This window comes from Monopterus albus, unplaced genomic scaffold (genome assembly GCF_001952655.1).
Source record: "Monopterus albus unplaced genomic scaffold, M_albus_1.0 scaffold21.1, whole genome shotgun sequence".
In the NCBI taxonomy this organism is placed as follows: domain Eukaryota; kingdom Metazoa; phylum Chordata; class Actinopteri; order Synbranchiformes; family Synbranchidae; genus Monopterus; species Monopterus albus.
In genome coordinates this window covers 2,409,139-2,433,101 of record NW_018127901.1, presented here as the reverse complement: position 1 = coordinate 2,433,101, position 23,963 = coordinate 2,409,139, and the positions used below count along the sequence as shown (strand labels likewise).

Below are 23,963 nucleotides of genomic sequence, written 5' to 3'. Positions count from 1 at the left end.
TCTCACATTGCACTTACAGAAGAATAGGCTCCCCCTGTGTTTTCCTGCTTTATTTTAGAGCCTCACTCTACATGTTTTCTTTTCTTTGTTCCCAGGCCTTCTACATCAGCTTATTCCTTTTTGTTGCCTTTCATTCTGAACAAGCCTCCCTCCAGGTGAGCTACATTATACATCAGACAGATTTCCTCTCAGAGTAGAACATAACCTCCAACTTAACACACTCCGATCTCCTGCAGGGCCTCAGCCCTGTAACTGATGCTGACCTCTGACCTCTGTGCAGAGGCAGCCAAGAGAAAAGATGGATTTCTCCCTGGAGGACCAAAAAAAAAGGTGAACGACTTCAATAAATCACTGAAGCCAGCTCTAACGTGATTCTGTAGCAGTTGCCAGGATGAAGTGCTGCTCCATTCAGGAGCTGAGAAGGTGCACTTCGCTCTAAGCTGCGAAACCAAACTTGACTTGCAAACAAGAAGTAGTGCACACACTGTAGACATACAATTAAAGACAGGAGACTTTTTTGCAGTTTTAATACTAATAAAGTATTTTTAGTAGCTGTTAAGGGTATAAACAGAAACTTCTACTGTAGAGGCAGTGTGGGGCTCCCAGCCTCTCTCCAAATTCTGAACATCCTCTCTCTTCCTTCCAGAGAAGTAGATCACACGCTGTCCACAACGATGGTGGCAGCAGACCAAAGTGCAGGCATCACAGTTTGAGTTTGTATGGAAGGCCTGACGTCTCTGCACTCTGCCTGCTGTGTCAAACCCATGATCTACATCAACCACCGACTGTAGATTTTAACTGGCTTCTCTAACACTGATGGAACTGCTTCCTTAACCTCTTTGCCTTCGCCTTTAGGCCACTCTAGGTTAGTGTTTCACTTATCCAACAGCCTTTTGGTACATGGTGCTGTGATAGTGACAGATGCCAGGTCATGCCCTTGTGCCTGGTGAGCCTCTCTCCTCTTATGACCCACTGAGCTGACCACTAACAACTTCCATTGCACCAGAAAACTAACAGTAAAATCTTGCATTCTGAATGATGTTCCAAGCATCCACAAAAAAAATTAGCTAATCAATACCAGTTGAGATTAGGCACCTTGTAACTGGTGAGACCTCAGTAGTTCTGAAATCCTGCTGCAGCCCTGTTTGGCTGTGTGTGCTTTAAGGCTGGGACAGGACTGCAGTTCAGGTTTCAAATCATTTTGTGGTTTTACTGTATATTGTATAAATCAAAAGATTTATACAATATCTTTCCTTAAAGTTACCTGTCCCTCTAATCTCTTTGGAGCCATCTAATAAATGCCAAACAGCTCATGGTGCTCCCAGCAGGTGGATCATATCGAGTGTAAGTTGAATCAGTTCGTGCTGTGAGCTGAATAAGGATTTGAGCTCAGTCCTGTTAGTAAAGCAGCTACACTGCAGTACAAGACTCAGAATCCCTCCCTGACTTAATGCCACTTAAGGGCATGTTTAAGTGGGACTGCTTCATGTGCTGTAGATCCAGTAATCATGGCAGAACCAACCAATCCTGTCAGAGATAACATACCATCATTTGCTATTTCATCTTGATCCATGGCTGAAATTTGAAGCTGGTCTGGAGAAACAGGACAAGAACTTCCATCTGTAAGATTAGCATTTCTTTTCAGCCAGAAACAACTAGCCTGTCACTTCATGAGGAGCCAGTTGTTCATCTGTGATCAGAAGCTCCTGATAGTCAAAGGTTCAACTGAAAACATAAGGTTAAAATCTCTGATCAGCTATAACTTATACTTTGATATCACCATCTAGTGGCTCTTTAATTTTATGTTCCTCCAAATCGGTTCCCTGCACACAGAGCATCAGTTTTAGCTTTATTTTTGGTTATCTTTATTCATATTACCCATGTTTGCTATTGTGTAATTTCCAAAAGAATATTAAGTCACAAGACCTGGCAATTGTAACTTTAGTTTGTAGGTGAGTCTCTATCCACCTGCACATTTTCACTGCGCACCTTCTAACATTTACATAACAGTTGTGGGTGGAGACATACAATTCTTGTTGCACTTTGTTTTGGAATTTCATAAAAATCTGCACTGCATTTGGATAGAATCCTAAACACTGAGTCACAGTAATGGTCCATTTTTGTTTTATCTTTGTTCTCACTTATCATGGCAAAACTTTTAAACCAAGTTTGGTGTTTGTAAAATGATTTAAAGCCCCTGTGTGGGATATAAAGGCTCCTGACGTGTGGAAGTGACACCTGGCAAAACCAACAAACAATACAAAGCATAACCTCCATGTTTTAGTATGTGTTATGCACTATTTATGGATGTGTTTGCATACTGACAATAATTAGCTATATTGTACTGAGGACATGAACTGGATGCTGTGAAATGAAAGAATGAATCAGATTACAGGTCCCTACATCTAATAATAATAATCTAATAATTTTTATAAGCACAAAGTACTATTAAAAACACAATGTTGTGTATTATTCAATAATATTCTTATGTATTCTTGCTGAACACTTGCACAAAGGGTTGTCAAGCTGTAAAACAAAACCACAGCTGAGTCACTCTACAGCCCATAAAGTACAATGTAAAACAGAAAGTGAAACATCTAGCAGCTAAAGGGACAGATATTGTTCTCAGGGGTTGGCGAAGACCAAATCAAAGCTAAAAGGACAGTAACTGTCGGACTCATTACGTCAGGGGCACAGATCAAACACTAATATTGCTCCCCGTCAGCTGGTGTGTCTGCTGGATGGGTGAGCAGGCAGTCGTTTGCTAACATGTTAGCCACAACAGCTCTCCAAGATGAACAGATTTCATGGCCATGTGATGCCCTCAGCTGGCTAACAGGAGATTAATCCTGGTTTCACATTGATTTGGTCTGGTGCCTGCAACCAGAATGTCAGGCCATACATCAGGCTGTTCGTGCTTCAAAAGGAATAAAAAAAAAAAATCACCATTGGTGCCTGGTAGCATTTTGGGTATAAAGCACAAGGAAATAATTCAAGCAGGGTGTGAGGAACATGATTATTGCCATGATTTTTTTTTTCAGAGACAGTTTCAATAAAACAAATTGTTCTTAAGATGAACAATTGCAAAGCTGTTGTGACAGAAATCAATTTGTCACAGAGACGTTAGAAAATAAATACAGCAATGGGTTTCGATTTTTAATACTTTTTCTTTAATGATTACACAGATCCTTGAGTCGAGTAACAGAAAGCAAAAGATCCAACTCCAACAATCTTGACAATGTTCAAAAACAGGTAAGGAGATTTTTGTTCAGAAAACTTTTAATCGTTAATAGAATTAGTAGTATGACATATTTCAATAAATATTTAGATATATACAGATACAGCAGAAATGGTACATTCTTTTTTCTCTTCAAATTGCTTCACATTTTATTGTACAAGCCAAAATATCTGCCATTGTGTTTATACTCATGCAAAATAATGTTTCTCTGACTAATGAAAAATAAAAAGGATTTGGTTTTCTTTTCTTTTTTTATTTTCAACTGCACTCTCAGATTGTAAGCATCGTTGAGTGACATAATTTCTGCAAATTATACGGGTGCACTTGGTGCCAATACACAATAGAAGCAAGTAAAGCAAAATTAAGGCCATTCCAGCTTGTGCAAAGAAAATAAATAAATATAATAATCATAATAATAATATTTCCTTTATTTCACAGCAGTTCAGGAGTCACTATATTCTTCCTTCTCCCTCAGCACAGTGGATTGTACAATACATACAATACAAGAGAACCAAACAAAAACCAATAGATTCATCAAACCATGCTACAAAATCCAGTTCAGAACTTAAGAATGTGTAAACTTCCAAAACACATCCTTCATTGTCCAAGTGCATCACATTGCAACATAATGCAATATAAACCCAATGACTGTCTCATGTCATGGACCCCTTCCTCCCCCAGCTCCATACAGTATAACAATAATTAACATAATGATATGAAGCCTATGACAAAGCTCTAAAATGACCATGATACACACAACACTCATGCCTGAGGAAAAGGGTGTGAACATGAAAAAATACTTTGTGGATAATGGTGGTTGAATGAATGCTTGATATGCTTGTAGGTCTTTGATTTTTAGTTGCATATTCAACCCCCATATGGCACAAGAAGATATGTATGAACGTTCTAGAAGATGGACGACTGCTGATGGACAGAGGACTTTTATTCCAGATGCAGTGTCTATGGCACGGTGGGAAAAATAAGTCAGCCTAATTAGTCTGAGCCTGCTGTTGCAGTCAGGTTCAGGCCATGACCAGAGAGGAGGCACTGCATCAAACAGAGCAAGAAAGAAGTGGGTTTTTTAAATCAGTAATGTCACTCTGTTGCCTCTCTAGATGGCGCTGTTCTGCATTTGCAATTACAAAGTCAACAGAATTTACCAGTGAAACGTTTGGACACACAGTCTGTTCAGTTCAGTTGGAAAATATGTCCAGACCTTTGACCGGCACTGTACAGTAACAGCTAGGCTATTTATTTTGGCACTGAAATAGTAAGCAACCACCTCTGTCCCCCGCTCCTCACAAAAGCTGCCTTTTGGTAAAATCAAGTATATTTTTTGTTAACAATTTTAACAGAGCCCCCAAAGTCCTGAAAAAGTGTTAGGTTTTTATCTGGTGCTTACAATATTTTATATGTACACACAAGATAAAGATCTCTGTAAAAACTCCAAACATCTCATTTAGACCTTACACGCTTCATAATGACAAACTCTTTTTAGCTACTTGTGCTGTTTCAAGAACACTGATTGTGTTTCACATAAAATACTAGATAAATAGCATGACTGCTTGCTTTTTAACTAGCTTAATTTTCATTTGTTTTTATACATTGCTTTTATGTTTTTACTTGCAGTGTTGGGCCATAATGTGTTACTGTGATAATACTACTTTTCCCAGTAATGAGTAGTGTAAACAGTTAGACTGATTTGAAATCCTAGATTTAATATTTGTAGTTGTGGCATGTGCACACGTTGCCACACATCACAGTTAGCAGCACCAGAAGCAGTAAGCTAGCTTGGAAGATGGAAGCGCCCACGTTCAATGGCTGGAAAAACATTTATAGGCTTAAGAAAAAAACCCGTTTGAAACCTTAGCTGTGCATTCTCAGTTTGTGGGATGTGACGTTAAACTAATATAAATAGTAATTGTAAGGAGTTACTTTTGACATGGAGTAACGGGTAATGTGTTACATTTTTTGAGCAATGAGCCCAACCATGATCACTAGAAAGCAAATTTTAGAGCTAGCTTTGAGTTGCATTTTGAAAAAACTGTCTCTCCATCATCTGAAAAATGCATGCCAACTTCCAATTAAGCAAACTAAATAGCATGTGTGCTAGCTTTTTGACTAGCTAACCATACTTTTCTGAGATTTAACTACATCACTTCTACATTAGTATGCATGAAAGCTGACATTACAAGCTTGTTTTAGCCTCATCTCTGAGCTACTTTTTTGAGAAAACTAAAGGCTTTGGCCAGATCTTGCTGCATAAAAAGGCCACAAAACCAAGGTTGTAATTGGTCTCAACAAAGTGCTATTCGGGAGTTGCACACTGATCTTCTATTTGCTAAGCCAAAGAACATGCTTGCTAGCTTTCTGACTAGTTTACCGTGTGTAGTGTTCTCACATTTTGCTACATAGTTTCTACATATGTAAGCACAAATGTCAACATTACTAGCAAACTACTTTCAGCTTCTTAGCCGTTTTATGATAAACTCTTTGTTAGCGCTTTATCTCTGGTGCTTGTATGAAAGAAAGAACATGAAGGAAGGTCAATTTGTCTCACTAAAGAAATGCTCTTTTGAAGAAACATTTTTAGCAAGTAAAAATAAATAGCATGATTATTAGGTTTTGAGTACTCAACCTACTACAATATTGTTTCTGTAACTAATGTCATGTAAGTGACATTACTGCACAGAAAAACTTGCATTGTATGGCATAGTTCGTTAGGCCTTAGAAACCAAATTATCAGCCTTCAAAATAAAAATTTAAATTGTACCAATAAATGTCTCTGATTCATTCTATTCTTTAGTTGAAAGACCATCTTTCACTTCATGTTTATGCTACATTAAGGGTAGTTTTCTCCCGTTTCTCCCTAGAACTGTATACATGACAGTAGATGTACACCTACTCTGTCCAAATTACTGATAGTAAAATGCATCCTTGGTGATCATGGCCATGAAAAGGTCCACACCACAGCATCCGGGAACAATTTGCTGCCTGTGATGCATAGCTTTTGAAGCGATGGCACTTCCACTTTGAAGTAAACATGCTGAAATGTAAACAGAGGAATGTATGTATGTAATATAAAACATATGATGGAATGAAACAACTAGAATATATCTCCTACACACTGTCTGAATGATTTGATCTCTTTTAACTGTTTAAAAGGATCAGTAATCTACCACTAAATCAGACAACCTTGAAAAAAATTAAACAACACAAGGATGTGGAGGGAAATGTTCCATATCAGACTATTTTTTTTATCATGAACATGTTATATATCTGTATATCTGACAATAATAAGACAAATTGCAGCTAGCAATCAATTACTGAGCTTAAAGACAAAGTGAACATGATTTTATATAATCCAAAAATCTTAAGTATTTGGTCCATGACAGCCACAAAAAGCAATAGCATGTGAAACACAAAAAACACCTTAGGTTTTGCTTCACAACCAAGCAAAAAAGCCCAGTGAAATGATAGTTTCAACATCTAACCTTTGTTTAACCAGGGAAAAGTCCCTCCAGGTTTGCAACCTTGTCTACAAGGGCACCCTGATGCTGAGCTACAGTTTCCCTGTATGTGGTGCACCTCACTGTAGTATTATTGCAAAGTTGAATACATTTTAAATGTCATTATTGAGCAGGCACTGCTCCAGGTCAAGGTTTTTGTTTGTTTGCATTACAGCTGAAGAAGCATTTTTCTAAAGTGTGAAACATTTTTCACTTCACATTAAAAATGTCATTCGAATGCTTTTAAACTCTGGACTCCGTATGACTGAAGTGATTCTTCATTGACAGGATGGTCAAACAGCTGCAGTGAAGCAATTCACTAAACCCTGCATGGTAAAGAAATAGTGCAAAACTATAGTGACTTTCCGTTACAAAGTTAGATAAGAAGACAGCACTTTTATGTAAATGTTTAGTATGCAGCTGGGAGGCTATTAGGCTAGCTTAGCATATACACTAGTCTGGATCTCCCCATCTTTCACTAATTAACACTTTTTACCTTGATTACGTAATTAGCACAGAAACCATAATGTAAATGCGGTTATGCTAAGCTAGGCTAATCACCTGTGCGCTTCAATTAATCTCCTCACCTGACTCTTGTACAGAAAGCAAAAAGATGATTTGAAAAATGGTGAAAGGTTTTTAGTTTGGTGTGAAAAGAGATGTAAATACTGTACATCTCTGAAACACTCGAGCTGAACACACCGAGGGCAGAAATTCAAAAGACAAACATGCAATAAAAATCGAATAAATCTGAAAGTCTGTATGAAAGTATGAATTATCAGGTTTAAGTTTTGCTTTGCTACAAAATTGAAATTTTCAGTTTTGCTACGTTTGCTTTAAAACTTTTCTGTAAATTTCTGTCATTGGTAAAATACAGAAGCACTTTGGGATTTTTTGAGTAAACGTTGCAGACATGACAAGATGACAGAAGAAAAATCTGAAACAACCATTCACATAGAAAGAGAGAAGAAAGACCCGCAGCTTTTTGCACTTTCCAAGTTCTGTCTGGCTCAGAGGTTTGGCTGATTTCTACAAGAAAACATTTCCCTGTGCAGGAATCTGCTTGCACTAGGCAAAAGTCCCAGACCGGTTTTCACTTTTTACCATTTTATCTTCTCAGTTTCTTTAATATTGACCAGTTAGCATGAAATAACTTACAGAAAGGTGGTGGTGTTGAGATGGTGGAGCTCAAAGTAAAGGGGGAAAAAATCATAATTGCATATACCAATCCTTGCATAGAGAAGCCTGGTGCAAAGTAAATCTGACAAAACACCAAAGAACTGACTTCTGAATGTTTCCGCCTGGCAACAGAAAACCTGTTGGTGGACTCCGTGTGGATGCTGGCGTAGATTTTCACAAACCACGACATTTGCAGCTACAACTAGTGCATGTGAATGAGTTGGAACTATAGTTAAGGTGTAACAGGTGTTATAATCTGTAGGTATAGTTTAATTACATAAGCTGGGCACAGCAGGGATGGGGGTCATGTTAAGGTGGGGTCAAAGCAAGGAAGCACTAATGAGATGTAAACATCTATGTTTCAGTCCTAGTGAACATAACAAGGAAAGCAAACGAGGATCTGCATTTTATTCTGTCCAGGATCAATTTGTTCTTTCTCCAGTCGATGAAAACAAACTATTATCTCAAGGACTAAAAAAACCCAGAAGGAGCACATGAGGGGACACCATTCAGTGGCACAGTGGGCATCAGACCTTCCCCCTTTCCTCTTGACAAAAAGGTCAGAGCGGCAGAGCGATGCACAGCCACAAGCAACCTGTTCTTTGGCACAAAAAAGAAGAAACAAACCAAAGAAAGCAACAAATGCAAAATGAACCAAATAAAGGACAAGTAGAGGAACACGCTGACCACAGATAAGTGAGATATTTGCCTCATCTTCATCACTGCTCATCTAGTGTTTTTAAAAATTCTTTTCCTTGTGTCCAGTTGTATTTGACCGCGGCAGCTGCAAACCTCAAGTGTCTCTGCAGTTCAAGGTTTGGTGGCGTTAGCGGTGGTGGCAGTGAGGGGTTGGGGAGGGAAAGCATTGACAACTGCTTGCAATACACGTTTAAAGCAAAGCTAGATATATAGAATGCGTGATCCTTGCACCCCTTTGTTTAACTGAAGCACTGATCTGCCTTCCTTCTGTTTTTTGGTGAAAATCCCCAGTTTCCAGATGCCTGCAAGTTCCTATTTTTTCCATTTATGATAGATATATAGGTATGTTACACTGCTGTATGCTTCTTGCAATCACCCACATCACTTTTCATACTGAATTATATATCTGGCTTCACACACACACACAAAAAAAACTAAAATCAAATACAAGACTTACTTCATCCATTGTCTCCTTTTGTTCCAGTCCATCCACTCTCACTGTGCCTGCAAAAGTCTGTTTACTTTTTCATTGTCATCTTTTCTTTAATATATTGCCACATTCATATATCATGCATTTTACTGCATTGCTATTGCACTGATCCGGATTAATGAGGAGGTGTAAAGATATAGGAACAGGGATGGGATCTGGGGCAGGAGAGGAGAGTAACAGGAAAAGAAAGCATTAAATATCTCAAATCAAGTCTAGCAGCGGTCAGGGAGGGCTGAGGGAGTGATCGCCACAAAAAGCAATTTATCCTCGATCAAATGGGAAGAGGATGAAGGAAAGAGGGTGGTTGGCATGAAAAAAGGGGCAATAATATCTCCAGCTTTTGTTCTTTCTGTCTGTTTCCTTGTCTCCTTTTGTTTCTCTGCATTCTCCTCTTTGCACCGTTTTCACCCTCCTCCTCCTCCTCCTTCTCTTCTTGACTACTGCTTATGGACGTCCTCACTGCGAATGATCTTGTAAATGATCCAGTAGAAAATGTTAAAAATGAGGAAGACAAGCGGGAAGGCCACACGGGACACTGTATCAATGCGCTTGGCCCGGCTGATGAACAGCTTCTTCATCTCCTCGATGCTCTTCTCTGGCGCGGCTGAGGCCGGGGCATTGTTGCTGTTGCCCTTGATGGCCATGCCGTCCTTGGCCTGCAGGCAGGCGGGGCCCATGCCGTAGCCGGGGAAGCTGAAGCGCCCCTCGCCCGTCTCATCCTCCTGCAACACAGGCCAAGACTCAGGCTGTTAGGAACCAGAGAAAGACGTTACTGTTGGAGGTGTGTGTGTTTCTGAATGAGTCTGTGTATGTAAGAGTGAGAGTGTTGAGTGTGTGTGTCTGTGTTAGAGATCTGTTGGCTTTCAGATCAGATAAATACAGAGTGGTTTAGACATGAAAACCAAATACAGAAGAAACACGAGATGGAAACGAAACACGAGAAGGTAAAACATTTTGCTACATGACTGAATAATTTGGATTCCTAAAACTAAACCAACTGATCTCACCAGTCAGTAAAGTAAGTAAACGGATTCTTTTCCCCACATTTCATGGCATGCTATTAACTTCAGTCCTGTCTGTTCAAGATGGTCCATTGGGCATTTAGCCTACCTAAACACAAAGACTGGTAGCAGGAGAAAAATTATACACCCTATCTATTTTCATAGTTCTAACAGAGTCTTCTCCATGTGTTGTATCTTGATGTATCTTTATATCTTCTCAGGGGCTTCGCGCAGTTACAAGGTCCAGCTATTTCTAGTCAATAAATGGCTCCAGTACTAAAGGTTACTAAACTGCACTGAACTGTTCATGTAGCTGAGAAGATCACAGATCTCTAAGTAAAGGAAGTGACTGAAAGACAAAACTGTATTTTCCTTATAACTCAGTATTTCTGGTGCATTGTAAGAACTACAAAAAGCAAAAATTCAGCTATTTTACAGTGTCGCACCAGCACGTAAACACCGACATCATGCCATTTACAGTTCTGCTGCACCGTTTTCCAGTGGTCTGCTGTGGCTGATTGGCGTTTGGGCGGGTGGTGACTTATGGACTGATCCTCATGTAATGAAAACTGGTTTATGCCCTTCTTAGTTGGTCATCCTTTAATTCAGACTGACCAGTTAACCTAAGTTCCAGCACCACCACGCAGGCATGGGGAGAACTTGCAAACTGCACACACAAAGACCCCAATATATTATGAGCTCACCACAGATCACACTACCTGCAGCAGCACTGAGACAAAGCTGGCATCTCCCCTTTGTAAAAGTCATCAATAAGAGCTGAAGCCAAGCACAGGGTGTATTTATCTCACATGTTAAAGGGCCCGTGCTGCTCTGGTTGAATGGACTGGATTGATTGACACGCAGTACTTCGAGGTTATGGTGTGTGCACTGTGTTTTCACCACAGCACGGGGAGATATTGAAAATCCTATCTCCATTCTCACCCTGCCTTTTCATTACAGGAGACACAATGACTTCCTTATCTGGTTGAGAGACAAACACTGCGATCGGCTGAGACACACTCTGGATGTGTGTATATGTGTGGAAGCTAACTAGGAAAATAACAAGTGCCCCAGTGCCCTTCAGAGTTAAAACAACACCTAGCAGACAAAAAAAACCCTCTGATGATTAGGACTCATTTGTGTTTGCCTTTACATTTTTTGATAAATGACAATGTCAAATAAATTCATGCATGACTATTACTTGTGTTCCCTGTGGGCTGCTGTAGGAGACTGCGTGGCAGTCTATCGGCAGGAGATCTCTGCAGTGCATTCTGGGTAAGAAAAAGGCAGCATTTTGTGTTCAGAATACAAGCAGTAACACAGCCCAAAGCAGGAGGAAGTGCTGGCAGCAGGAGAACTTAACGACTGGTGCAAAACCTCTGCAGCAACAACAAATCAACCAGCCAATAAAAAAGGCAGCTCCACTCTCTTCGGTGAGACCAGCCTCTAGTTGTCAGTGGCAGCAAAAGGCAAAATAAATGGTCACTTTGCCAATTATTGCAAATATCCTTCAGTAAAATGGAAGAAAAGTGGATGTCTTTAATATCAGATCAAATGGGACAAAAGCTGCCAAAGGAGGGGCAGTGCTTCCCTTAGTGTGTGTGTGCTGGTATGTGTATACAGACATATGTGCATGTGTGTTAGACCACCAGGTAGTGATCCATTTTTAGTACCCCACGTCCCCGTTCTGTCCAAGAATCCACACAAAGCCATTTATTTCTGTTAATGTACGTACATAGACACACACCGGGCGTCTACACATTAGCCACAATGCTAGTCGACCTCTGTCTGTCCTTCAGTGATGCTGCTAAACTATTACAGATGCTCTGCTTTATTCTCCCTGCCATGTGATTAATGTGGGGGGTGGAGGGGCGTGAGGCGGAGGTGCAATGAGGACAATGGAGGGATGAGGAGGAGGAGTGATGACGGAAGAAAGAGAGGCGGAGGAGGAGAACAATAAGGGAGAAAGCAAAAAGCCACTTGATGTAAGGAGACCGCCTTACTGAAACCAGACCTGCACCACTGGGTGTCACAGGTGATTCATTACATTAATGCTTAATTAGAAATGTCCTCCATTAGCATGGCACAGACTGGGCTTGTGCAGTCCATGAATGGATAGATGGGTGGAGGGAAGGACAGAGGAGATAAACAGTGGGAGGAATGAAAATTTGCCCTTTGGGTTTGAAAAGAGGCAATTTATAGTCCTGCTTTAGGATGCAGCTCACCTTTCCTTGTTGCCTCTTGCTGTTGTTCTTCCCTCCATCGTCCTTCCCTTCTCATCATTCTCTTCATACCCTGCTCCTGCATTTACAGACCTTAGGGCCCGTTTACACAGAGCGTGATTTCCACAATGATCAACTCGCATGTCATTTAGAAAGCTTCCCAGTAAATGAATAATTCAGTACATACACAGTGCTCACTTTTCACCTGTGACATGATTCAAAGGATTCAGCCAATCACAATAAGAAAAGTCACCCATGGCAACAGCAACATGGGAACGGTCCATCAGACTGGACTGATGTCTCTGGCTACGTTTTATATGAAAGTACTACTTCTAAACAACAGTCCATACGGATGCACAAGTTCCAGTGCACATGTAGCAAAGAGCCTGTGATAACAAGCAGTTTATATGATAAACAACTGTGCACACATACAGTAGCAGCACCATGTGTGGCTGCATGAGATGATTCACTTCTATTTCTCACCAGTGTGCCAGTGTGGGCGGGAAGACCTGAGCATCTCTTTTCCCCACTTTATACACTGGGCCTAATAAAGGTTATATTTGTATGAGACTTGGCATGAATCAAACATGTAATGACACCATTTCAAACTATTTTTTCCTATTAATGTAACTTATCGGTGATGTGTGAAGCAGAAGAAGGAATGCTTTGTAATTCTTCTGTGAATGAAGCAAAAATGGTGTGCTGCCGAGTAGAGTCAATAAAACAACCCACAACTGAGCATAAAAGAGCTGCGAACATGTTCCGTGTGCTTGTAAAATATAAAAAGTGTGAGCAAAACAGCTGCAAACAAGACTGGAAATGGGATGTCTGCCTGTTTTATTTCCTGTGTCTGGTCTCTGTTCTGTCCACTGAGCATCTCATCCCCCTGCAATCATCAACATAGCAAAACAGCCCTTTTCAAATGTGGGATTTACATCTTCTGGTTCATCTTGTACTTTTGTGGTGATGTGTGGTAAATGTAAATACGTTTGGCGCGACAATTCCAACAGCAGTTTTGTTTCGCATTTTTGTGCAGTATATATTCACATTGCTATGTAAAATATCCTAGAGCGATGTAGAAATGTCCTCTGTTAACACAGAAAAGAGAAGTGAAAAGTAATGAGGGTGGTGAGGAAAGAGAAAAACTGATGGACAGATTGGGAGGTAAATGGAAAGAGAGAACAACAGACAGGAAGTTAAGGGAAAATAAAACTGGAAATCAGAACAGAAAGAAAGCAAATATAGCCGATATAAAGAAACAAGAATGGAAAAGAGGAAAAAATGCAAGAAAGGGAAAAAGAATAAATCGGGAGGCTGAGAAAAAAGCAGCCAGAGCAGTAGGACCTTTTAACTCACTCATCCATCATGCTTTCGTCTCCTGACTGAGGCATTTATATCTCTGCCTCAACTGATGTGATTAATTGAGTAGATTAGCAGGAAGCAGAAAGCGAACTGCGTCAGGCCAACGATGCTCCGCCATTTCCTCGGCAAATATCACCTTTGGATAGCTGTTTTAAAGACCCACATTTACACAGGACATGATTCAGAAAGGTGTCAGTCCCACCTAAATCTGGCATCAGTCTCTCCTGGAACAGGCCGGAGGAGGGATTCCTTAGCTTGCGCTCTGCTTTATGACTTCCCCCAGAAGCAATTCCAGCTGAGCACCGGGGAGGGACATATATTATAAATTTGCCTTTGCTGATGCATTTTCTGGCGTATTCATCTCATACTGTCCTCCACCCTCCTCTCCCAGTCTCCCTTCTTCCTCCCTCCTCGAGCAGGGCCATTTAAGACTTTGTAGGATATTTCAGTATCAATATGTCAGCAGTGACTCTGTGAAGTTTAGAGGAACGCTGAAGTAAACGTGAGTCTAAAAATTACAGTTCTACTAATAAAGGTATTTAAAGGATGAAGCCGGTTATTTTTCTGTTTATTCCTCACAAAGCCCGTCTGGAGACTAACAGCAACAATGAATGTGGTGTACTCACTGTAATGTGTGTGAATCCAGAACCATCCATCCATCCATTATCTATGCCACTTATTCTTGAATAGTGTCACAGGGGGCTGGAGCCAATCCCATCTGACCCTGGGTGAGAGGCGGGGTCCACCCTGGACAGGTTGCCAGTCTGTCACAGGGCTGACATTTAGACAAACAACCACACTCCAACCAGTCAATCTAAGCTGCATGTGGGAGGAAGCCGGAGCACCCGGAGAGAACCCACGTAGACACAGGGAGAACATACAGACTCCACACAGAAAGGCCCCGGGTCAGCCAGGGCTCAAACCCAGAATCTTCTTTCTGTGAGGTGACAGTGCTAACCACTGCACTACCACTGAATCCAGAACCAGATTTAACTTATTGGTCTGTGTCTTACACATCCATTCTTGTCCAGAAACACACACCAGTGAGTCACACTGCACTGGGTGACAGGTTTCTTCCTCAGGTTTATTTGAGGCTGGTCTTTCTTCAAAAAACAGCAGCTCCAAAGGTTAAGTACGCCATCACATTTTGCAGTGTCTGAAGGAAGAAAGGCAGCTGCACATTTGTGTGATCTCTGCTTTGTTTGTCCATGTTCCTACAGTATGTGCAGAGTAATCAACAGAGCAAGGATCAGAGAGAGAACTGAACATGAAGCAACGACTGTCTTATTGAACAACTATTCCACCTCTTCAGCCTGAAAAACTCGTATGTTCAGGATTGTTGTCCTGCTGAGTGAAGAAATGTTGTTGAATGAGTTTTGGTGCATTTGCCTGAATCTTGGCACAGCTCCTTCTGTCAGCAGTGAAATCAGAGCCAGTGTACCAGTCCATACATTTCCCGACTATAACAGAACCCCACCATGTTTGACAGATGAGATGCTTTGGGTCATGATCTGTTCCTTTTTTCTCCACATTTCTCTCTTTCTGTCATTTTGACAGAGGTTTTTTGTTTTTGTTTTATCAGCTCCTTTATGTATGATTTTGCAAACTGCAGCCTGGCCTTTCAGGTTCTGAAGCTCACCATGGGTTTGAATCTTGAAGTAAACCGTAAATCTGAGGTTATGGTCATAAAGTGTTATCTTGGTCACTGATAAGGAAACGTACACATACAGTACATCCTGGTGGAGACTGTCCATCCGTTGACTGTGCCAGCAGCTTATGAACAACATGCTAGGTGTTATAGTTACTTTAGGTCACTACAAAGGAGAAACTTAGGCGATAGAGTAGAAGGAGAGCCACAACATCCATGCTATGAGGAGGATGGGGTGGATGGATAGGTCAGAAAACACAATGTTGTATTTTTTCTCTATGACCGTTCCACAACTTAACTGTGTTTATAATGGTTTACATTAAATAAACTATTATTATTATTATGATGACTGGTCACATGGAACATATGGCTGTTACCATGATGACAAAGGTGTGCTAAGTGTGCTGCGGGAAGGGTGTGAGGGACAAATGTTGTATTTTGTTGTTGAAGTTGGAGGACTTGTTGCCTGGGGAGTGTTTTGAACTCACTATGCAGTCACAGTGATTTCCTGCTCATCCACTAGTGTGGCCTTTGGTCTACCAGGCCGTTTTCCATTTTCAAGTTTCCCTGTGACATCTGAAGGTTTCTTTACTGTCTTCTTCACTGGCATGGTCAGCTTTTTACTCTTCATACTGACAGACAGCTCCACCTCAATCTAAATCTAAACTCTCAGTTACCTCTGAGCCAAGCTTGAGCTCTTAGTGCATGAACAAATGTTAAAACAACACACAGCTGCCCAGAAACATTTAGTAGCAAAGTGTCCTGTTACTTTTGAACCCTTACAATTCGGGCTTTATCACACTGTTTTTCTATACTAATGTAAACCTACTTAAATTAATTTGATGTAGTATCTATTCTGGACTGTATGTTCAAGAACAAATATCCAGTCCAGAGTTCAACTTTGCCAATTAAGCACTTCTTCCTCTAATCAGGAGACGGTGCCACTTCACAGCTGACTGGAAGTTGAGTTCAGACCACTTTCCCTGTGCATCTTTTGGCCTCTTAATTCCTGAGCGCTCTTATATGACTTTGTTCTCGATGCTGGCAAACGGCCTGTGAGAGCAAGGCATTTAGAGCAAACCAGCATGTAGAGGTCCCCCACTGCCAAACGCGTTATAACAACTAACAGGCTGATTATAGCCTATCAATCAGAAAGGCGGTTTCCCTAATAAGGCACTGTCATTGCTCAACAACAGGATGGTTTCAGTGGGGTCCCACAGGCCTCAGCTGTAGGGAAGGAAGCATCTCAAGGTCAAGCTCATTTCTTTCATCATGCTGCTGAGGTGAAAGAGGAGCAAAGGACAGTCATCAAGCTTTAGCAGGTTCCTGCCTTGAGGCTAAATGAAACATAGCTTAATTTAGTTTTTTACTATAATAGTGGATGGTATCTGGGTGGATATTTCTGATGCATCTGACGTCAACGATTGCACTCCTCAATTCCAGATAATTTATTTTAATGAAAGCCAGTCTTGATCTAAAGACATGAATTTGCCTCGCACACAGTAAACTTTAGAAACAGCACTGAAGACATACTGAAGTCCATCCTGATTGAAATGGAGGTGAGAAACAGTAATGTTCAGCTTCTCTTTGATTTCTGAAGGGGCTCTTTCTTTTCCAGTCTGGAGAGCGTGTCTGTGTGACACAAGCGAGCTGCTGCCAGGCAGGCCTGCCCTTCAAGGATGAGTGGCACTATTGAATCTATCTCTCTGCAGTTGCTTCAACCCACCCCTGCTTAGGGGATGTGACGGTGCCTCGACCCTCAGACTGCCTGTCTTCCCTCTCACAGGGCTGCGGTATCTATTTGCCCTCTTGCACTGCCTCTCTAATTAGACAGGCTTCTGAAGCAGGTAGCCTCAGACCGGTTGCGCCCACTCTTTCTCTCTGTGCCTCATTCCCTGAGGACTATCAGTGTCACTAACAAATCAATAAAGCATCAGGGCAGAAAGCACAGAAATCAGCACAACTGGGAATGCTCCGACTGCTGCTGCAGCTACCTGCACTGCAACGACAGCATCACGTCCACGTTGAAGTACAGCACTGTACACATGGCAAAGCAAGGCTGGTAGTACTGTAGCACAGAGCTACATATCAGATGGTTTCAGCCACACAATCTGGAAGATCAGATGTTCTGTGATTGTGCTGACAATTTCCTGCAAAACTCAACAATTTCTTTCAGAAATCACAGCATCCTTCTTGTCTCCTAGACTGTGTGCACCCTGTCTGCACTTTTTAAGCACACATGCATCACAGCAGTTACATAAAAGCCATAAAACCCTCGAAGACATTCTCCACTTGGATTACAGAGACTTCCAGCTGTACTCAGCTGCACCTCACTGTGGCCATGTAGCCATAATCACAGTGAACAAATCTGCAGGTGAAAGACTGTTTCACTGCGACACATCCGACATCCCAACTCCGTTACCATACAAAAGTGAAGATGTGTACTAACCATGCTAGAAATGTCCATAAACAGTATGAACACTATGTCTTTACTAATGCCAACACAGAGTGTTTGGTTTCTCCTGTTTTTCTGGTCCTTACTGGTGGATAGGTTTTCAGACAGCACACACGAACTGGTAATTGTTTTACTGTGAGACATAATCCCTTGGAGGAGTGTCCCTGTTGCAGTAATTAAGAGTATTACTGTTGTAATCAAATACATTCCTGATGCAGTTTTCATACAGTATATTCCACGGTGAAACAGAGAACCACAGGTTCCTGGTAAAAGCTTCTGTGCTCAAGATTCTCAAAGTCTGGATCAACATACAGAACCTGATCAAACCACACATCTGAAATGACTTGACTTATTATGTGTTATGCAAAGTGTTGGGAAATTACTGAAAATGCTCATATATGAATGAACAGACCATGAGGCTACACCCGGGTGTATGTATGCGCACACCGTTTTCACTGTATTTTGTGTTTGTGTTTTCAGTGCAATCACATCAATCGCACTGTCAGTCAGTGATGTACAAATGTTTTCGCCAACCCAGAAGCCGGCATCACCCTAGTTCCCTCAACAAAAAGCCAGAGAGGTTTCATCAACAGCTTTTGGATTATTGCAGAGCAGAAAATAAGCTCTGTCAAACAACAGTTTATGACACTTACAAGTTTTGTTCAAAAAGCTAATCTTCACAAGTGAACACCAACTTTATTATTTTTGAGGCCCAAATAAGAAATAAAAAGCTTTTGTTAGGCTATAAATGAACTACACCACAGTCCCATGACTTCACAGCTTCCAACTTGTAATTTGATTAAGGTCACTTACCTCTTCTACAAAATCCTTTCCTCTCAGTGGGACCTGATCTAGCTAGTCATCATGGCTGTGTCAGTTAGAATAGTTTGCAAGTGCACAGGTCTAAACACAACGAGGCTATAAATTCGGGCTAATGAGAAGATCAGTCTGTGTTCAGTGTGATGACCACTGGCAGAGCATTAGGGGGTGCAAGCAGAGCAGCTGCACCTGGGCCTGTGCCATCTGGGGGCCCACACAGGCTCTCAGGAAAACATGAATTTTTGAATTATGTAAATGAACAATGTACAGCAATGCTAAGTCAGATGAGGGACTAATTAGATGCTACCATTAAGATTATAGTAATTTTACCTCCTCATAGGTTTTAGCTGCAGTTGCACCATACAAAGTTATATAAATCAAACACACCCTCCCAGCATTCACTAATGTAGAACTACTTTACCTACAGGAAAAACACCTCAATGCGTTCATTCGAAATGCCACAGACATCCAAAGGCAAGAGTGGTGCTCAAAGAGAAAGGAATACAAAGTTTCCAAACTGAAAAAAATGGATTTTTTTTTTTTGGTTGTTCTGTATCGTTGGCAGCAAATGCAGGCAAAGATGAGATAACGTTAGCTAAAAGCAAAAGATTATGCCCTAGTTAGCAGCATAGCGGTCCCTCCTTCATTTCCATGGACCCGTTGCCTGGACCTTTCTACACTTGAAAATTTAAAGCCAAAAACTTTGTCCAAGTCTTATCATGGAGAACTCTGCATATAGTAGGGCCAGCATAATTCCATCCAAACCTTATTTCAGGTGTCTAACCAAAAGCCTGTTCATAAAACCCACTGGCTTTAAGGCGAGGGAACTGCAAGTCCAAAAATACTAACTCAGTTCTGGGTTTTAGGACTCACTACTACAGCACTCTATGCTAGCAGCAAGATGTTCTTAATGTTTGAGCATAAAGTTGATCAACAGAACAGAAAACTGAAATAGTAATGTATTCATTTTACCACAGCCCAGCACGAAACCTGTGATGCTCATACTGGAGCTGCTGCCCTGTCTAAGCTGTGTACTGTTCCAAAAATACTAACTCAGTTCTGGGTTTAAGGACTCACTACTACAACAAATGTTTTTGTTGCACTGTGGACAACTGATTTATGCTGGTGTGTTTAACTATTTGTTCCAGACCTTCAACTGTATGTGACTTTACAGTGGACATTAGAAGATAAAAGTCTGAGTCACTTTGTTTAATCAACTCTCCTTCCAGAAAAGAACATTGGTGTTTGACAAATCTACAGAACCCTGCATTACATTTAATGACATATTTTCCATTGCCATCATTTGCAACTTTTTTACTAAAAAGGTCTTGCACACCAGAGACTGATTCAGAGATACAGCAAGAAACGGTGGAAAAAACAAAAACATTAGTTCTTTCACAGTCGGAGTTACTTCTTTAGCAATATCTGGCACAGCTACTCGTTGTTAGAATAAGATGGTTAAGTCACTTAGCAGAACCCTACAGTACTGTACCCCCTACTATCCTCCATCTCTCTTTTAAAAGCAGCAGCTGCTTTTCACTTCTGTGTCACTTTGTGCACCTACAGCCTTGTGGCACTTGTCTCAGGTTGTTACTCTTAAGGTAGGCAGTGGACGGCAGCACCGGGGTGACCTCGGCAGGGTGGTTTATACATGCTGCAGGCCAGCAGTGAGTTTCCTCTGCAGCGAGCTGAAGCCTGACTCATAGTCCTGTCAGAGCTGTAATGCAGCCTGCAGATCACATTAAACTCACATTAGAAGGACTGGCCACAGAGGTTAATTAAGAATGTGTGACACCCAAGGGCTGCCTCTCACGCTTGGTGTCACTGTGGTTTCAGCATTACTGGACTTATTTCATAGGCAAGGTTGGATTAATGGTGGTGATCTTACTGGGGGTGCTCATACTTTTAATAATGAATTTTATTGTGTGTTTTTTTTGTTGTTGTTGTGCTTGAAATAAAGCAAAAAGACCAGAGGAGCTGAATTTAAAACCAAATAGTTTTGTTCTCCCTCATTTGGACCACATTATACAAGCCTCTTGGCAAAATCCAACTTCAAATACAAATACCTCAAATTTCTCTCAGTGTCTTCGTAGTGTCCTTGTAGGTCTGCAGATATTTGTACTTGAAAACAGAAAAGCTCCTTAATGTTTGCAAGAGATGAGGTAGTTTGAGTTATTAAAATGCAGCCCTTAAGTACAGTTTGAGGCACTTGCTTCTTTATCCTTCTAATTAACTACGTTTCATGGGGAAATATTCTGCTTTTGTTTCATTTATTTGACAGCAGTTGTTATTAGCAATGTTTCAGATTATTTTTATACAAAATATTATTTATTATTATAGATTAAACTACCCAGAGGTACATAAATCAACTTGACAAGCTACAATGTTAAAATCTTGCTTATATGTTGAAGCATCGGTGATGAGCGTCCACTGATGACACACAGGTAATAGTCACACTGTAAAAGGACCATCCAACATAATGACTACTGTTACTTCTGAAACCTCAGGTACATTTTTTCTGATATACATTTGTAATTTTAAATGCACTTGTATGTACAGTACTTGTAATAGAGTAATTTTACATTGTAGAAGTAGAAGTTTTACTTAATGACAGGAACCAAATATAACCTGGTCATCACTGGTTGTAAATGCTAGTGCTTTAATACCTGCTTTTCCAAATATCATAAAAGGTTTTTAACACACTTTTGGGGCCCACTGGATTTTATTTTTTTAACAGAACATCCAGCCACATGGCTTTACTTTCTGTTTGGTTTTAATCTAACTGAAGAAAAGAAAAGAAATGAAAAATGTCTGGTGATTCAAGCACCCTGCAGGCACACGTTATGGCTAATTACTAATGATGCAGATTGGAATAATTCATTGTACCTGCTATATTGTTTTCTGCATGTGCATTGTTGTAATTTTTTACATGGTAATTGTCTTTTGACAACTTCCACTGAGCTCTATTCATCCAGCTTGTACCGACTGTATTCTCTGCTGCAAAGTTTCAGTTTATTTTCATCCAACCTGAGGTGATGTTTTCACTTTCAGTAACATCTGTCATGACAGGTTCAGAATCAGAATCATCTTTAATGGCCAAGTATGCTTGAACATACAGGAGTGTGACTCCGGTACAGAGGCTCTCGATGTGGTGTAAGGCAACAGGAATAGAAAATAACAAGGAGAATAAAAAAGGGAGCAGCTGAAATTAAAGTAAACAGTGTGTGCATTCAAAATATGGAAAGAATGAGAGGAAAAGAGAGACAGTATTCATAAATATGTGTACATCTATATACAGCATGGCAGAAGAGCTTCCAGACTGATATATACAGTGGTTACTGGGGTGGTTACTGTGTCCAGTCATGCAGTCATGGGTTAAGTGCTCACCAGAGCGATGGCATGGGGGTAGAGACTGTCTTTGTGTCTGGCTGATGTGTTTATTAACAGTGCTATAAGCACATTTAATTTTAACATGTGTGCAAAAGCAGCAGTAGCAGGTTAAGTGTGCGTTCATATACATTCACCTTCTGCTACATGGCACGGACAGAAAATTTCTGATGATTATAAAACCTCACAGTCAAAAGCAAATCATGTTATGCAAGAACCCTAGAACCTGAATTTATCCATTCTGTAGTAGGAGCTGAAAACACTGATAACAAAAATGCTGGCAGCTTTAAAGTCTTGTTGACCTCAACTGAACAGATGAGTTGTTTTTTTTAATGAAATGACATCACAGACCGGTGGCCTAGATTCACCTCCGGCTTTTTATCGTACCAGCAGAAGTAAACAGTGTGACAAAAATATTCTGAACGTTTGGATGTGGGTCAATCCTGAGCCCTTGGTCCTCTGGCTCTCTCTCTCTCTTCCTGCTCTTTGGGTGAGAGAGAGTCGAGAGACATAGAGATGGGTAAACAAGCAGAGCGAGCGTTTGTGTCTGATTCATCTGGAAGTGTTGAGGCAGCTAATCTACCTCTTCAGCTCCCATCACAGCTCAGTGGATTGGGGATTACAACAACATGATTTACCATTCAGAGAGCTTTATTTTCATATGTACATTTTTCCTACAGTGCCTCCCAGACTTTTATGAAGAATGGTTCCCAAACTGGGGTTAGGGCCCCCTGAGTGGCACAAGATGAATTAATAATTAGGAAACTGATGAAAGTAGACAAAAGGCAGCTGTTCTGGAGCTTTTGATCATACAGCATAATGTTCATAAGCAGACAGAGTTTGGAATCATACAGTACATGTTCATGTTTAACAAGCTCTGCTTTTTGTGTGAAATCCTGGTGAAATCCTTTCAGGCCTCTGAAAATGATCAAATTGAAGAAGCAGCCAACATCACTTTTCAGTTGAACTGTTCACAAATCACAAAAATATGTGAACTGAGGTCATGAGAAGGCACTGGTTGGACATAAAAGGTCACAGGTAAAAACTAACTGGGAACTAGTGTCCTAGGTAACAGGCTAAGAACTTGGCACTTCCTTGGTATAAGTATAAGTAAGTGGTATTGCACATCGCTAATGGCTGAATGGAGATGCTTGTGCAATACTGCCAGTTCCCACTAGATGCTAGCTCCAATGTTCCTCCAAAGTTTGTTCCAAAGTTCTAAATTTGTTCTCTCAAAGCCAATGGCAGTTTAGGTTTCAGTGATGGCTTTCACTTCTAATGCTTGTTGCAGTGGTGCTTTTGAGAATCACTGTCCCACCAAGGCTTTAAAATCTATCAATCTTTGGAGCTATCAGTTTATTAGAGGCAGCTCTGGAGGTTGCATCCAACCGACAGTGGGTTACAAGCAAATCCCAGCATCAAAATGATGTCTGAAATACTGAGCAGAGTGAGTCTGTCAGTCTGTCTGAAATAGAAAGAAATAGATAATGTTTCTTTAAAGACTTTCCTTCCACATTGGAATTAAAGTTCATTCTTGACCTTGAAATTGTAAATGGTATTTGACAGAACAAGCTCTGCACAAGTTCTGGAGCTTTCAATCTTAGTTCGACCTCAGAAAATAATAATCTGCTGCCAAGGTTAAGGTTGAACTTTAAACCTCGACATCTAATCCTGCATGGCTCGGAAGTAAACTGAAGATCTGAGCATCGGACAACCGCGCAAGCGCCATCTGTTGATGAGAAGCATGTGCGGGAATCAAAAGCCCCAAAACAGCTACTAAACGGACCTCATGGTGAGAGTGGTTTCTCAACTGTTTAGCTGCTTCCAAGGTCAGAAATTAAAAACTAAACTTTTTGTTTAAAAGACTTGTGTTGCATTGTCCTTGTAATGGCACATTGATTTGGAGGAGTTATCAAAAGTAACAGACACTGCCAACACTGATCATGTTCCCGGC

At 40.8% G+C, this 23,963-nt stretch overlaps 1 protein-coding gene across 7 annotated transcripts in view; it reads right to left on the bottom strand.

The window, feature by feature from the left end:
• Positions 1-3,192: 3,192 nt before the first annotated feature.
• The window catches only part of glra1 (glycine receptor, alpha 1), a 106,366-nt gene continuing 85,595 nt past the window's right edge, over positions 3,193-23,963 (bottom strand). For 5 of the 7 annotated variants that reach the window (XM_020594091.1, XM_020594093.1, XM_020594095.1 and 2 more), the window contains one exon: positions 3,193-9,861. In XM_020594091.1, coding sequence (XP_020449747.1) covers positions 9,553-9,861 — 309 coding nt within the window. In that variant the 3' untranslated portion in view covers positions 3,193-9,552. The remainder of the gene's footprint in view (positions 9,862-23,963) is intronic. The other 2 variants (XM_020594092.1, XM_020594094.1) reach the window with 1 other exon arrangement.